General features: G+C 38.9%; 1 protein-coding gene across 5 annotated transcripts in view; it reads right to left on the bottom strand.

Annotated features, from left to right (window-relative positions):
• The window catches only part of acbd6 (acyl-CoA binding domain containing 6), a 215,730-nt gene that overhangs the window by 47,912 nt on the left and 149,682 nt on the right, over positions 1-18,136 (bottom strand). The window contains exon 7 of one of the 5 annotated variants that reach the window (XM_072274297.1): positions 10,205-10,807. The exons of 3 other annotated variants lie outside the window; for them this stretch is intronic. In XM_072274297.1, the coding sequence (XP_072130398.1) occupies positions 10,553-10,807 (255 nt within the window). In that variant the 3' untranslated portion in view covers positions 10,205-10,552. Of the gene's footprint in view, positions 1-10,204; positions 10,808-16,784; positions 16,809-18,136 lie in introns of those variants that run through there. One more of the 5 variants, XM_072274301.1, reaches the window with a different exon arrangement.

The raw sequence follows: 18,136 nt of genomic DNA, 5'->3' as shown, positions 1-18,136 counted from the left end.
AAATACTGAGTATGTCTTTCACTTCTTACCTTTGATTTTTACCAACACTCTAGTTTTACTTCACTTTTTGAACACTTACTTGATTTTGGCAGGAGGTAGTAGAACGCAAGAATAATGCCCGCAATTACTGTTACAAGAAGGTGTAAGATTGTCATCATGGAGGGGACCGCATACATTGCACTGAATGATATATCAGTGGTTTGCAAAAAGATTAGTAGAGTATAACTGGAGACCAATCAACCCATTGTGTTAATCTTTGAAAGAGCTATTCAGATGGTCCCAGTCTCTTCTTTTCCACATCACTGCAAGTTTTGTTTTGTTGATTCAAGTGTTCAACTGATTACCTTTTGAATGTTTTGCTTTAGTCTGTTTTCATGGTATTTCTGTATTCCAGATCATTACATTCTCCAAACATATATTTTATCTCTATCATCACCCCAGCCACCCAATTTGTTTTGTGAAATATCAAAATTCTGTGGGCTTTCATTATATACAATGCTGCCATGGAACCAGTTTTGCCCTATCTACAAAAATTTCATACTATTGAACTTTTCATGTAACTGTACCCACAACATTCTCTTTTCTATGGGGAACAATCTCCCATCCTTCTCCTATCAATCACTGACATCCCGCTCCCCTGGTACTACAGATTTTAATGCACTGTCAGATTATTTACTTGCCAGATTCCTAAGACTTTGTCACCCTGGATCTGCTATCATGCATTTGAGTAAATTCACTGTGCAACCAGTTCAGTTGAGAATGTTATGATACGATACACTACTAGTTCTCCTGTATACTTTGATTAACAGATCACTACAAAATAATTACATCAATCAGAAAATGTAAGAGCATCAAACATCTAATCCATGCTGCAAATGCAATGGATTACTAAGGTAATGGTACTTTATCAGAGTTGCCATTTTTCAAATACCACTTAGAATTAACACTCATTCTGAAAGTTCTAGCTACACAGGTAGGTGCATTTTAAGATATCTGGGGCAATTTCTGAGCATCAGTTCCAAATTTCTTCCAAAGACCACAAGTGGATTTAAAGGGAATTATAGATGCATGAGAGAGGAGCTGACTAAAGTTGATTTGAAGAGGACACTAGCAGGAATGACAACAGAACAGCAATAATTGGAGTTTCTGAGAGCAATTTGGAAGGCACAGAACAGATACATCCCAAAGGAGTAGTAGTATTCTAAATGCAGGATGATGCAACCATGGCTGACAAAGGAAGTCAAAGCCAACGTAAAGGTAAACGATAGGGCATATATAATAGAGCAAAAATTAATGGAAAGCTAGAAGCTTTTACAACCCAACAGAAAGCAACTAAAAAACCATAAGGAGGGAGAAGATGAAATATGAAGGTAAGGTAGCCAATAATATTCAAGAGGATACCAAAAGTTTTTTCAGATATATAAATAGTATGAGAAGTGAGCATAGATATCAGACTGCTGGAAAATGATGTTGGTGAGGTAGTAACAGGGGACAAGGAAATGGCGGACAAACTAATTAAGTAGTTTGCATCTGACTTCACTGTGGAATGCACTGGCAGTATGCAGGAAGTTCATGAGTGTCAGCGGGCAGAAGTGAGTGCAATTGCTATTACTAAGGAGGTGCTTGGGAAGTTGAAAGGTCTGAAGGTGGATAAGTCACCTGGACCAGATGGACTACACCCCAGGGTTCTGAAAGAGGTGCCTGGGGAGGCATTGTCTAGGAATGGTCTTTCATGAATCACTAGATTCTGGCATGGTTCTAGAGAAATGGAACATGGCAAATGTAACTTCACTCTTCAAGAGGCAGAGAGGCAGATGAAAAAGAATTATAGGCCAGTTAGTCTGACCTCAGTGGTTGGGAAGTTGGAGGTGATTGTTAAGATGAGGTCTCAGTTTACTTGGAGGCACATGATAAAATAAGCCAAAGGCAGCATGGTTTCTTCAGGGGAAAATCTTGCCTGATAAAATCTGTTGGAATTCTTTGAAGAAATAACAAGCAGGATAGACAACATCAGTGGAAGTTGTGTACTTTGATTATCATAAGGCCTTTGACAAAATACTGCACATGAGGCTGCTTAACAAGATATGAGCCCATGGTATTACATGAAAGATACTAGTATGGATAGAGGATTGGTTGATTGGCAGGAGGCGAAGAGTGGGAATAAAGGAAGCCTTTTCTGGTTGGCTACTGGTGACTAATGGTATTCCACAGGGTTCAGTGTTGGGACTGCTTCTTTTTAGGTTATACGACAGTGATGATGGAGTTGATGGCTTTGTGTTGTGGCCAAGTTTGTAGATGATATAAAGATAGGTGGAGGGGCAAGTAGTGTTGAAAAAGCAGAGAGGCTGCGGAAGGACAGACAGTTTAGGATAATGAGCAAAGATGGAATACAGTGTTGGGAAGTGAATGGTCATGCACTTTGATAGAAGGAATAAAAACATAGGCTGTTTTCTAAACAGGCAGAAAATTCAAAAATCTGAGCAGCAAAGGGACTTGGAGTCCTCATGTAGGATTCACTTAAGGTTAACTTGCAGGTTGAGTTGTTGTTGAGGAAGGCAACGTTAGCTTTCATTTCAAGAGGACTTGATCATAAAAGGATGTAATGCTGAGGCTTTATAAGCGACTAATGAGGCCTCACAGACTATTGTGAGCAGTTTTGGGCCTCTTATCTAAGAAAGGATGTACCTGACTTTGGAGAGAGTACAGTGCGATTCATGAGAATTATTCCAGATTATTGTATGAGGAGCATTTGATGGCTCTGGGCTTCTACTTGCTGGAAATGAGAAGAATGACAGGGAAATCTCATTGAAACCTATTTGATGTTGAAGGCCTAGATAAAGTGGGTGTACAGAGGATGTTTCCTATAGTGGGGAGTGAAGAACCAGAGGGCACAATCTCAGACTAGAGGGACATCCATTTATAACAGAGATAAGGAGGAATTTCTTTAGCCAGCGGTTGGTGCATCTATGAAATTCATTCCCAGGTCATTGGGTGTATTTAAGGTGGAGGCTGATAGGTTCTTAATTTGTCAGGGCATGAAAGGTTATGGGAAGAAGGCAGGATAATGGGGTTGAGAGGGAAAAGGGATCAGCCATGATGAAATGGCAGAGCAGACTCAATGGGCTGAATTACCTAATTCTGTTCTTATATTTTACAGTCTTATGGTCTTTATAACTGCAAGTTCCTCCTTTTACCATTAGAGGAAATGATAAGTCAAAATAATGTAAAATCAAACTACCTAGAACTGAATGCCAGTGAATTAACTATAGGCTATCAATGTGACTTACAACAATCATGATTTTCAGATTTGAAATTTATGTAATTTGAATTTCATTATTGCCTCATACTCTCTCCTAGCCATTTCTTTTTTCTATTATATTCAAAATATTTAAACTTCTTGGATCAGGTATAGGCCCTGTTTATTCTCAGTTATACATTATTATATGTATAAACCATTCAGAATCTCCCACTAACATCCTGTGATATTCTAGGTGTCTCTCTCTAACCTCTATTATTTAATGCACTATCTATCTGAACAACCACCATCTTCCTTCACATTGTGATTTTACAAGGCTATCTTAGTCCATCAGTATGTTAATGCACACTGATTATTAAAAGTGGTGCTTTTAATAATCGGAGTTTCATTTAGAACCCATAATCACAAAATCAATATTGTTTCATAAGCTCACAATTCCCTTTGGCCACTCAATTACTTTATATTTTTATATTTCCCCGAATAGCTTCTGAGTAAAGTACTCGGTAGAGATCCTGGACAACAAATTGGAGAAGTAATGGGATAGGATATGTGTTTGTCCTGCAGACCAGACCAGAATTACTTCTAATATTTGAAGGTTAAATGTCCTGTACCCAGTAATCCATTTGAATAATCACAGCTATACAGCTTACAAAGTTGTGGTCAGGTGGTTCAGTACAAACATATCACCTACCTCAACCCAGAGATGTAAAAAAACAAACAATAGATGCAAGATAAATGGAAGTAATGCAACCTTCTCCTTCACTCACCTTCCCCACAATTTCCAAAAACCACAGGGAATAAATTGTAAACTGTTGAGATAAAGAACAGAGTACACCAAAGTCTTGGTTCAAAGACAGATGTATGCCATGGTTGACAATACTCTGTGGGATATTTTACTGAATACCTCGTTAATCAGATAAGTTTCACATGGGAGCACTTGTTGGCATTTTTTTAAAAAAAGTAATCGAGTTATTGAGTCAGTAACAAACTCCATCTTACAATTTCTTGTAACTGTTCATTTTTTGAGAGTTAGGCATCACTAAAAGAGATGTATTGCACAGCCATAATTCAAGTTCAGGTTCAAATTCATTCTAATTCAGCCATACATGTGTATACCACCAAATGAAATAATGTTCCTCAAATCAAGGTGCACAACACAGTACAAATAACTCACATAAAACACAAACTAATATTACCACAAACAAGTTAACAAATAATAAACTATATTCCAGAAGACTGACGTTTAGCATAAGGTGCATTTAAACACAAGTTAAAAAGTAAACAATAGAATGCTACTGGTGCTTCATACTTGAAGAGACCAGGGTGATGGCAGGGAGTTCCAGTAATCTCATGATTTGGGGCAAGAAGCTATTTCCAATCATTAACAATCCATGTCCTAATTCTATGGTATCTCCTGCTGATGGTAGGGGTTCAAAGAGATTTTGGGATAGAGTGGAGGTATCCATGACAATGCTAGGGGCCCTGCATATACAGCACTCCTGATAAATATCTTGGATGGGTGATAGAGAGACGCTGGTGATTCTCTCAGCAGTCCTCACAATCCTTTATAGTCGGATACCTTGCAGTTCCTGTACCAGATGGTGAAGTAGCTAGTCAGGACACTCTCAACGGTGCTCCTGTAAAAATAGGTTAGAATTGAATAAACTCTTCTCGGGCTTCCAGCCAGGTACAGGTATCAATTTAATAGACGTTTTGATGACCAACTCTGCCATCTTCATCAGGACATGTCTAGTTCGGTGGCATTTATAACTCCTTAGTCTGAACCTCTTGATTGGTTAGACTTCATCCAATCAGGTTTCTGCTCCACCACCTTGTTTACAATCAAATTCCAGAAATTCAAATTACTTAAAGCAAGAGCTTCGTCTTTGTTAAAATTCTTTTTCCTCTAGTTTTATTTCAATGGCTTCCTTTACCAGGTGGTTTCGTGCTGTAGTCAATCCTATGGCCATTGCAATATTCTGCTACTGCCGCTTTCTCCTAGTAACCCAAACAGATACATCTCCTGTGCTCCTTGATGTAGGTTTCCACCATGCGTCCCATTTGGATGATGTACGCTGCTACACATTCATAAGGAACCCAGTAAATGACAGTCAACCCAAGAATTAGTTAAATGGTGGGGGACGGGGTGTGGTGAAGCCTCACTTGCCTCAATCTCCTCAGGAAATGGCACTTGAGAAAGCTACCTTCTTGAAAAACTGCAGCATTTCAGGTGAATACACTCCCGACAGTTTTGTTGAGGAAGGAGTTCCAGAATTTGACCTAGTAACAGTAATCAAGTAGAAATTTACTTCCAAATCAGAATGATGTGGGACATGGAGAACCACAGATCCTGTGTTCCAATTGATGCAATTTTCTTTCTTGGAGGTAAAGGCAGCAAAGGTAAAGGAACAAGAGAAGGAAAAGCAAAGGGGAAATGAGAGCTTGAGAGGAGGAAAGAAAGGTCTGGAACAGTGGAGGCAAAATGGGGAGAGGGGAGCCAGGAAGTATAAGAAAGTAAGAGAATGTGCTGAGGTTAGATATGTGTAATTACAAGATAAATGGCAATTATATATACAATACTTCTGAAGGTCTTAAGTATAGCAGAAAACTCAGCCAGTTGCTCCCTTATTTTCACTGTTTCCTCTTATTTGTTTGAGGGGTAACGGCTCAAAAAATAATATATTGCCATATACTTGTCTACTAGCTCCCCTCAATGGTTGCAACTGGCGATTGTAGGAAACAGATCCATTTAATTTTGTTATATAGCAAACTTCCATGTTATAATATATTATTTGTATATGCATTATGTGCACTTCTAAAATTCAACATCTAATGAGAGCTAACAATGTGAGTCATAAGAACAAACTCTTCAACACCAACATCAATACTTATAATATAGCACTGAAACCAAACAGTTTCCCATCATAGTTTAACAAGTCTTATGTACAGTAATTATTCATATTTTTTTCATGGCTCTTCTAACTTTTTATTAGGTATCTCCATTGCATAGGATTATCTTCCCAGAAACTGGAAAACTACAGTATATAATTGTTTAAAGAAATTTAATTTAATAAAAATCGACACACAATGCACAAAACCTTAAACTACCACCTGCATTTTTTTCTACCGACACCTTGTCCTGGGAAACACTCTGGAAAGGTTGACAGTAATTATGAGTGCAAAGCTTTGATGCAAGAAAATGAAAACACACTTGAAGGATACATCACTTACAGAATTGTTGGGAGCTTGCTTTCCCCAATTTCGGTCGATATGTGCACAAATCTCAAGAGACGGGGGCCCATAATCCACATCAATGCTTGTGTAAAAAGTATGGATATTGATTTCAAAATAATTTGCCCTGCCTCTTATCCAGCAATATCAATTACTTTTAGGCCTAGGTCAGTCATAGTCCATACTTAAAAACTGACAAATATGAATAATACTGAACGACAGATCGATTGAGCATAAAGGTTCTGTAAATATGACCCAGTCTCTTCTGGAAACCTCAAGCAATCGACTGCAATTGAGAGATAGAATTTAATGCTTAACTTGCGAAAGGGTTAAGTTTCAGCCACTGTCTAATAATATAAGGAGCTAAAACAAATTTCAATCTAAAATCACACATCTTCCCTTCAGATGCAGAATTATTTTTTAACCTTGTCAACAAATAAAGGATTTGACCTTTCCAAGCATTTAAACATTAAAATGAAAATCTAAAATGATCAAATAAAGGTACAAAATGTTGCTTCAAAGCAGAGTTATTTCTGATAATAAATACAGATCAATCTGCAAGAAGCCCAGATTGGATAGTGTGGCCCAGACACTTAAAAATGACTGACCTGTCACTGAAAATGCAACAAATAATTCCATTTGAAATGCCAAAAAGTTTGAGCTAGTATATGTCAGATTGATACAAAGCTTTAGAAACTCTGTAGTTACATGGTTAAAAGCCATATAATTTGGGTAGGCCCTTGCCTGTACAGTTTGCCATCCAATTTAGTGCAGCAATGAAATTAATGTAATTGGTTACAGTGCCTGGATTGGTAAAAGTAAAAAAAAAGACAAGATGGAATTGAATTCCTGACTATTATCCAATGCTCCTGCTGGAAATGCCTGTGTGTTGGCAGGACCAGCTGTCACCTATCAGTGCAGAGACGATGATTAATAGCTTGGTGCTGTACCTCATAATACCACTGAAAAACATCTTGACTGACACAAGACAGCACATTCAGAAGGGGTGAAGATTTCATTTCTTACAATATAGGAGAGGCCATTCAGTCCACTGAGCAAATGCTACCTTTCAGAACAATACCATCAGTCCCACTTGTATACCCAGCAGCTCTCAAGATGAAGATCCTTAATTCTCTGCCATCTATCTACACAAGGGAGTTATAGTACAGCACTAAATATCAAACAAGTGTTTCCACATGTCAGAATCTTATTAGTTCTTCTGAAATTGAAAAAAAATCTGATTAGTACTATTGTGTTAGAGTTGACATTGAAGACTGCAGTAAATTAAACATTTCTCCAATGAGCTACACCAAAGAATGACAGCAGGATTCCTGAATGGCCACATAGCTATGAATAAAGTGTGAATCAGAAATATAGCACACAAACTAGCTGTCGTATCTTCTGACTATGAGTAAGACAGAAAAATGCTGTCAGGCAGCATCTACAGAGGGGAATAAATAGATGTTTTGGCCCGAGACCTTTCATAAGGACTGGAAATGAATGGGGAAGAAGCCAATAAAAGAATGTGGGGTAAGAAAAGGGATATAAGCTGGAAGGTGATACGTGAAGCCAGGAAAGGGGGTGAAGTGAGAAGCTGGGAGGTGAAAGATAGAAAAGGTAAATAGCTAAAGGAGGAGGAATCTGATAGGACAGGAAAGTGAATGATGGGATAAAGGGAAGGGGGGGGGGGACACCAGAGGGATGTGATAGGAAGATGAGAAGAAGGGGTAAAATGGAAGACAGAATGGGGAAGGGAAAAGAAAAGGGGGTGGGGATGAAATTACCTGAAGTTGGAGAAATTAATGCTCAGGTTACAGAACTGTAATATAAGGTGGTGTTCCTCCAATCTGTGAGTCCTCTGACTCTCAGTTAGATAGTCTGAGGTAGGTCCTCTGACTATGAGCACTATTAGAACACATCCAAACACCAGGAAAAGTTTCACAACAAAGCAATTATTCAGGACTTTCCCACCATTATCTTTGGGTCATAATCATTAATGTGCTTTCACTTTGCACCAACAGGCAGGAATGTGGCCATTCTTAGAGCAGTTAAAGCACAACAAGGGGGTGGAGAGAAGATTAAACACTATCTCTGGAATCAGTGCTGGGACCACTCCATAAATCTGCTAGATTCTCAAATTTCACCAACTGTTTGAATTTGCTGATGATGCCCAGACCTACCATCTCTCTATTTTGTCTAAATGCAGTATCTTTCCCACATCCTCCTTGATGGCAAATAATCCAGATGTACCATCATTCACTATCTTTGCATTCTCCCCATACATCATCCTTGTACCAAAGCTTCATCTGCCTTCTGACCTGCAGCCTTCAAACTAACTCCATTTCTCTCCCTGGTCATCCTCTGACAACAGTATTTTTGTAATCTCAGTGATTTTTTTTTCATTTTTTAAAGATAGCTATGTGATCAGTTTATTTTGGAAATCTCCTAAATCTACTCCTCAGAATCTTGAGGCTATGTCCCCTAGTTCTAGTCTCACCTACCAGTGAAAACAATTTTCCTGCCTCTATCTTATCTATCCCTTTCATAATTTTATTTGCTTTATAAAATCTCCTCTCATTCTTCTGAATTCCAGTGAGTACAGTACCAGGCGACTCAATCCTTCCTCATAGTCTAACACCCTCATCTCTGGAATCAACCTGGTGAATCTCCTCTGCACTGCCTCAAAGCCAGTACATCCTTTTTCAAGAAGGAGACCAGAACTGCATGAAATACTCCAGGTGTGGCCTCACCAGTACCCTGTACAGTTGCAGCATAACCTCCCTGCTCTAAAATTCTGTCCCTCTACCAATCTGCCAGACCCTTGCCCACTCACTTAACCTATCTATATCTCTCTGCAGACTCTCTGTATCTTTTGCACATATTCTTAAGTCTTACAATTTTAATGATTTTTACATTGTTGTGACTTCAGATATAGGCACCACACAATGCAGAAAATATTACTCATTATTTCAAACTGATTTAGTGGTGCTGCTTATGATGTCCGAAGGTGAAGCTCCTGGACCATGAAAAGACAAATCCAAATTGAAAATTATATAATAATGTCTCACCTTCCAAAAAAATTTCTTGAAGTTCCACACATAAGACGATTGATTAAACTCAGAACTCTGAGAATGCACAAGAAATTTATAAAATAGAAAGAAGGAATGTTTTCTAGATGAGCTATAGCAGAGCCTGTGAGAGAAGAGGAGAATAAGATGTCTCCCCCCCCCTTCCTTTCCAGTCCTGAAGAAGGGTCTCGTCCCAAACTATTGACTGTTCCATAAATGCTGCCTGACCTGCTGAGTTCCTCCAGCATTTCAGCACTTGGTGTTTAAACACAACAGAATCTAAGTGAGGAGGCAGTGATCAAATATTATTTCACTTTAACATCCCCCCACCCATTTCTGGTTGTCAAGGTACAAGAGAAATTTTCCTGAACTGAGTTCAATGCAGAGACAGGGTGCAAGACTAATTCCTCTGTCAGGGATCCATTTTATGAGGAAAAATGGCAGAAGGATGAGTTTATTCAGTTTTAAAGAATGCATCCAAAGGATCAATAAATTCAGTTATCAAAATAAGGAAAAACTGCAATTATTTTAAATAATGTTTAAGCTTAAAATAATCTCCAATTATGTTGTTAAAGGTTATTTCACAATTGGAGAAAGATTAAATTTTCACATATCCTTTAAGCCTTTCCAAAATCCTGTGACAACACCAGTTCAATTTGATATCCAGTCATCTCTTCTTTTACCATGGTATCTAGTTTTCACTAACTATATAATCCTGTTTATCGCCAACAATGATGAGACGGCCTATAGTGGAGGTGGAAGAGCTTGAGGTCTGGTGCCAGGCAAATAACTTCTTCCCTAACGTCCAAAGTCAAAGTAAATTTATTATCGAAGTACATATATTGTATGTCACCATATGCAACACAAAGATTTGTTTCCTTCTGGACATACTCAATAAATCCAATAACCATAATTGAATTAATGGAAGACCACAACCAACAGGACAGACAAACCGTGTGCAGAAGACAACAAACTGTGCAAATACAAAAGAAAAATACTAACAGTACATACATAAATAAGCAATAAATATTGAGAACATATGAGGAAAAGTCCTGGAAAGTGAGTCCATAGGTTGTGGGAACAGTTCAGTGATGGGGCAAATGAAGTTGACTGAAGTTATCCTTCCTGCTTCAAGAGCCTGATGGTTGAGGGGTAATAAGTGTTCATGAACCTGGTGGAGTGAGTCCTGAGGTTCCTGTGCCTTCTTTCTGATGGCAGCAGCAAGAAGAGGGCATGACCTGGGTGGTGGTCCCTGATAATGTCAACAAGACAAAGGAGATGGTTATTGACTTTAGCAGAACACACACCACTCATTCCTATACATTGGCGAAAAAGCAGTTTCAAACTCCTAGGAGCGTACATCTCACACACCTCTTATGGTGCCAGAACACATCCAACACCGTCATCAGGAAAGCTCACCAACACCTCTACTTTCTGAACAAGCTGAAGAGAGCTGGACTATAAACATCCATTCTCATGTCATTCTACAGATGTGCAGTGGAGAGCATCCTAACAAACCGCATCACTGCTCAGTATGGTGGACAGGAAGGCTCTAATGCGGAGATATATATATATAAAAAAAGCTACTGGAAACGGACGAGTGACATCCTGAAGGGGTCCACTCACCCTTCTAATGGACTGTATGTCCCACTCCCATTAAGGAGGAGGCTACGTAGCATCTATACCAGGACCACCAGATTCAAAAACAGTTACTTTCCCCAAGCAATAAGGCTGATCAACACCTCCACCCACTAAACTCTCCATACCCCCAACCCCCACTATATAATTTCCTGTCAGCCACCTTATATACAGTCACTCCTTATGGACACACAATTAATCCAAGTATATAAGCTATTTCGTGTATTTATACTTATTGTCTTTATTATTATTATTATGCTCTTTATCTTTTGTGGGTTTTTTGCTGCATCGGATCTGGAGTAACAATTATTTTGTTCTCCTTTGCACATGTGTACACGAAAGGACATTAAGTAACCTTGAATGTTTGAAATAGATGCAACTTGTACTCTGTAAAGTGACTTTGTTTGCTGCTTCTGTCTGGATCCAATTTTTTTTTCTCCATCTTTCTTACAAAGCCTGAGTAGAACTGAAATGCTTCTAAAGAATGTTACCACAATTTATATGTGTTTTGATCCAATGGCCACAACCCCAACTACTTTGTCATATATCACTTACAGACATGCCTGATAGTACTGTAATGCCATTTACCCAGCAGCTTACTCCTTTATTCATTTTCCATGTAGAAAACCATCTTGTGTGTCTAATCTCATGAGCAGTTAGACTGCTCCAGTACAGCCAGTACTGATCTTGTTAGGTCCTAATAAAAATGTACTATAGTGTACACTGCTTTTAACTCCCTAACAGAGTTGAGTTTCTATGACACAAGCAATGCAACAATATGAATGGCTGTTTTTACTGTGCCCAGTAAATAGCTTAGCCCTTGAACTGTTTTTTTATATATATTTTTGACCAACCCATCAGTCGAGGGTCAGGGTCTTTTTCTGTGGATCATGAGCTAATGCTTCATGTGAGATTGATGGAATCAAGAAAATTGGATTGTGTCTACATTTAGTGGGCCATATAGTCATCCTATTAGTGGAACAGCAACAAAAAAAAACCTTTCAAATGCCAGTGAATCTTTGGAGTAGTAAGTAATAAAAACATTAAAATGCAATAAATAAGTGTCAAAAAGTGCAATGCTGATACTACAAATCTATATACAAAACCAAAAGTTTTGAACACCATCCTAAGTTCCCCTGTAATGCACCAATTTTCATTTAGGAAGAGACATAATCACCCACCATGCAAATAAAGGTAACTTTAAACTCACAGTCTGCTAAATGCTTGCAAAATCAATGTATTCACAATTCACCAAACGTAGTTTGTGAATTGAATCCCAGAGGTCAGTGAGCCAGTGCCTGGTCCATGCTACAGCCTTCAGACCTTGCATCTGTGCAGAGACCACAATTAATGCTTCAGAAGCTCAGCGAGTATGTACTCCACAAAGCAGCTTTCACATTGTGAACCACCGTACACCACACTTCTTCCTTCCAACTCAGAGTCAATATGCTTAAATCACATACCAAAGACAATGGGGCATTGCCAGACAGAACTTTCCCGACCGTGAGCCAGTGCTCAACCTAAATTACCTTGCACCAGTACATGGCCCACACCTCCTGCCAACATGAGCTCATGCATAACCTTCGCTGTCTCCCTCTACCATTAGCCAATAACCAGCCTACTACACTGTAGTTAGCAATGTCCTCACAGACACGTGCCAGTAGACAACCCACATTTCTTCCCAGATTGGGAGCACTTCAGAGCCAACACCAGACTGTCGGGCAAGTGCACATATCAAATTAATTTACAAATACTGAGAACCAGTATACCTTGCACGTTACTCCTCAGATACTGAGCTTACCATACTGTTTGTGTAAGTAGCTGATCAACTGTAAAACACTGAAGTAGGATTTCATAATCTTCCATTCCCCTATAAACATGTGATGGTGCTTAAATGGAAGGATGCTAAGAGCATTTCAATAAAAAATGTCAGACATCATAAAATAATTCAGTGTCTAGTGTTGTCAGGACTCTAAAGGCTAAATAATTCTTAGGACATGTGAATCATAAATCAAAGTATTTCTGATACAATTATGGAAACTAATCCACCCCACCAATTAAGTGAATGGTACTAGAAGCCTATGAATATATCATAGGCAGTTGAACTAACAAGAGGAGATCAAAGTTCCACTGAAAGCACATCAAGGTTGTCACGAATTACGTGAATTTCCTCACTGAATAAACACCTTAGAATTTAAAATTACTGAATTAGATGTGATCCTATATTGGTTTGCAATGAAGCTGATCTGATGCAGAATATTGGATCACTAACTATTATGAATAAATTACTTTGATGAAAGGCAGAATGGTGTCAAGACATTAGTTTAGATATACCCCAGTGTGTAAAAAATGGCAAGGTGGCACTGCATGCCAGATCTGTGATTGTTTGGATTCAGGTTGGAGAGGAAAGACATTCTGCTTCACATGAATCAGGACTCTGCAGCCACCTAGCATAAAAAATACATCCTCAACTTCAAATCAGATAAGCTTGAAAACAATCCGTGACTGGGGTGCTGCTTTGTAGTGGATTTTCCACAAGGTATTTGGGAATAATATACTGGGCATGAAGTAAATCTAGTGAGCAACTATACATGGTGGCAGAGGTGAATTTAGTGGAATTCCAGTTAAATGGAACACATTGGGACCAGTACATTTTGACCTAATAAGCAACTGCCCCAATTAGCCAAAGTTTTATGGAAATAATTCAAAGATATAATAGACAAACTATTGTTTAATTGACTAACAATTTATATATTTTTAAAATTTTTTTTGCTCAGCATAACAAAACTCTCAATTTCCGGATACATTTACATTTCTTCCCCACTCAGATATCAGCTATCAGAACACTTCCATCAAAATAATCACAACATCCTGTACAAAAGCCCTTATTACTACAGCAGACAGGTTTACATCTACATACTGCAGAAAAGGTTGCCATGTTTTATGAAAACTATTTGTTTTTGAGTGTACCATACATGCCAAAAAGTCCAAAGGAATGTATTCCATGATTAATTTACGTCAACCAAAAAGTCCAGGGGCCTTATCGGATATCCAACAAAGTGAAATGTTCTTCCTCGCACAAAAAGCCAGGATGTTAAAAAGTTTTTTCTGATGTGCATTAACAATATGACTGCTGGGAAGCCTAGGAGAAAAGGCACTGAGTCCAGTTCAAGCTCCATCTTCAGAATCTTTTCCATTTCACCCAAAATATCATTCCAGTATGCCTGAAGTTTGGGACAAGTCCAAAAACAGTGGGTGAAAGTTCCAGTATTTACTTTACATTTAGAACACATTGGAGAAACCCCGTCTTAAATTTCGAGAGACGATCTAGAGTCAGATGGGCTCTATACAGAATTATGAGTTGCAATGCTTTAGTTCTATTACAAACAGAAATTTTCTTTGCATTATCACAGATGTCCTCCCATGTTTCAGCTGTAATTTCTACTCCCAACTCTTCCTCCCAGACCCTTCCCAGCTGCTCAGCCTCTCCGCAAGAACATTCCCTCAGGATGCTGTAAAAAGTACTAATGGAGACTTCACCCTTAGAACAAAACACCCTCTTTTCTATGTCAGAACTATAGAAATCAGTTAACAATGATGTTTTCTTCTGTATATAATCTCTTATCTGAAAGAAACAAAAAAGATCCTTGTTGGCTATGTTAAATTTCTGTACTATTTGACTAAAAGATATCATCGTTCCTTCGTCAAACAAATCTCCTAGATGGAAAATACCCTTAGAAATCCAAAGTTTAAATCCAGAATCCATTATGCCAGGCTGAAAATCTGGACTGCCGGTTATTGGAGTGAAGGGTGATACTTTCGCTGCGTTGACCTCAATTTGTCACACCGCCCTCCAAGCCCTGACTGTATTAATTGTTAACATGAGGAAGTCTGCAGGCGCTGGAAATTCAAGCAACACACATCAAAGTTGCTGGTGAACGCAGCAGGCCAGGCAGCATCTGTTGGAAGAGGTACAGTCGACGTTTCGGGCCGAGACCCTTCGTCAGGACTAACTGAAGGAAGAGCTAGTAAGAGATTTGAAAGTGGGAGGGGGAGGGGGAGATCCAAAATGATAGGAGAAGACAAGAGGGGGAGCGATGTAGCCAAGAGCTAGACAGGTGATTGGCAAAAGGGATATGAGAGGATCATGGGACAGGAGGCCCAGGGAGAAGGAAAAGGGGGAGGGGAGAAAAACCCAGAGGATGGGCAAGGGGCCCCCATCCGCTATTTATTTATATCTCGTACCCCATCCGTTATTCATTTATATCTCTAACTTCTGCTAATGCCCCATCTCCCCCTCATACCCCATCTGTTATTTATTTATATACACACATTCACATTCTCTCTCTCTCTCTCTCTCTCCCCCCCCCCTTCCTTTTTCTCCCTCTGTCCCTCTGACTATACCCCTTGCCCATCCTCTGGGTTTTTCCCCCCTCCCCACTAGAGTGAAAAGTAGTGGTGATAAAGGGCAGCCCTGCCAGCTGACCCTCAGAATACTAAAATTATCCGACCTAACACCATTAGTGAAAATTGCAGCCAAAGGATCATTATAAAGAACCTTTACCCATTTAATAAAATTATTGCCCAAACCAAATCGTTCTAAAGTGAAAAAAAGATACGGCCATTTGACACGATCAAAGGCCTTTTCTGCATCTAAGGAAACCACCAAGTCGTCCACTGCCTGTTGCTGACATGCCTGAATCACATTAAGTAATCTTCTGATATTGTTAGATGATCTACAGCCTTTTACAAAACCCGTTTGATCCTCTTTTATGATAAAAGGTAACACAGTTTCTAATCACAATGCTAAGGTTTTAGATAAAATTTTGAAGTCAACATTTAACAATGAAATAGGCCTGTAGGAGGGACAATCTTCACGGCTCTTTCCTTTCTTAAGAATTAGGGAGATATTAGCTTCTCTCAATGATGGTGGGAGGAGACCACAATTAAATGCATGATTGAACATGTTTAGCATAGGCTCTGATAATAACCCTGTGAACTCTTTATAGAATTCACTAGTGAGTCCATCAGGACCAGGGGTCTTCCCACTTTGGAGCTGTCTCACAGCTTCCTGTATCTCATGTATAGATAACAGAGCATTGAGGAGGAACTCCTGTTCAGAAGAAATGCCTAGGAGATCTAAATTCCTGAAAAAGGACTCCATCCTAGATTGTCCATCATTACATTGCTCAGATTGATACAATTTAGAATAAAAATTCTTAAACACAACATTAAACATTTTAGAATTACTAGTGAGGGCTCCTGTCCCATCCCTAATTGAAGCAATAGTCTGAGAGGCATTTTTCTTTCTAGCTAAATAAGCCAAATACATACCTGGTCTTTCACCATCTTCTAACAATCATTGTTTAGCAGATGTAAATTTTCTTTTGGCTTGTGTAAGTAAAGAGTTTAGTATACAGCGTAGGGCTATGATATTCTGTAACCTGGCTGCAGAAGGCTTATTAACATAATCCTTTCCATCTGCCGCAAGCCTTTTTTGCACTAGGCGCTGATGTTCTGCAGCTTGTCGCTTCTTACCAACAGAGTAGGAGATAATTAATCCCCTTGCATAGGCCTTAGTGGTTTCCCAGAGCATCGATGGACTACTAGCAGATCTGAAATTAATAGATAAGAACGTTTTGAATTCGGAAGTAAAGTAGTCTATAAATTTATTATCTTTTAGAATAAAAGGATTCAGCCTCCAATGTCTAGATCGTGCTGAATTATCTTTGGGCTTAATATTTAAATATACCGCTGCATGGTCAGAAATAGCAATATTTCCAACTGTGCTGGATACAACTAAATCTAGGAGCATTTTGGGGGTTAGAACAAAGTCTATTCTGGTGTAACACTTGTGTGGATTAGAAAAAAATGTGAAGTCGTTGTCTGAGGGATATAACAACCTCCAGACATCCACAAGTCCTAGTTCTCCACATAAGCCCATGAATTGTTTGGACTGTGAGGAGAGCAATGGGGGACCACCAGGCACTCTGTCCATCAATGCATCCATGAGACAATTAAAATCCCCACCTAAAATAATGTTTTGTATTGAAAAGCTTGTAAGTTTGGCAAAATCATCATTTGAGAGAATGAGCTGGAGGGCAGTAAACATTGAGAATACCATATTCCTCTCCATATATTGAAGCCTTAACAATCACAAATCTCCCATACCTATCCTTAATGCAGTCTAATAACTTAAAAGGTAAGTTCTTCCTAATAAAAATGGCGACCCCCCCCTCCACTACTCCTGGTATTAAAAGGTGAAAAATAGACTTGATCAAATCCACTCTGTTGCAGTTTTAGATGTTCTTTATCATTTAAATTTGTCTCCTGCAATGAGGCTATGTCCACCCTTTCCTTTTTCAGGTTCAGTAGGATTTTCTTTCTCTTGATTGGTGAATGACTCCCCTTAATGTTCCAAGTGCACAATTTTAATATATTACTGGTCATAACCCCTTATAACAATCATTTGACTCCGGAGGAGAAGAAACCTGACTTAAGATCAGCCGAGCAGCAATAAGTTAATAAAAAAAACACAAAGAAAACAAGGCATCAACAGCGCTAAACAAGAGGACTTACCCCACTCTTAAAGGGGATATCTGAACCTTCTAGCACCCCATATTCTGCCCCACTGCCAATACGGCATTTAACATAGTCAAAAATGAAAACAGGGCATAATTTATGAATCCACCGATTTGTGACCATCATGTTTAAGCTCCTTCAGGCTAGAGCAGCAGCGCTAATTTAAACAAATAATGAAACAATATTAATCAAAACAAACATGTAACCCATCCTATAAGATGTCTTGCCGTCGAGTAATGAAAAGGTAAAATAAAGCAACCATCGAGTATGTTATCGTTCATAACCAGGGCTGCACTATGTATAGATTCTTTAGCCCAATGTGTCCACAAAAGTTTTAACTTTGTCAAGAGAATCAAATATC

Source organism: Mobula birostris, chromosome 12 (genome assembly GCF_030028105.1).
Source record: "Mobula birostris isolate sMobBir1 chromosome 12, sMobBir1.hap1, whole genome shotgun sequence".
Classification (NCBI taxonomy): domain Eukaryota; kingdom Metazoa; phylum Chordata; class Chondrichthyes; order Myliobatiformes; family Myliobatidae; genus Mobula; species Mobula birostris.
This window is presented reverse-complemented; position numbering and strand designations above follow the sequence as displayed.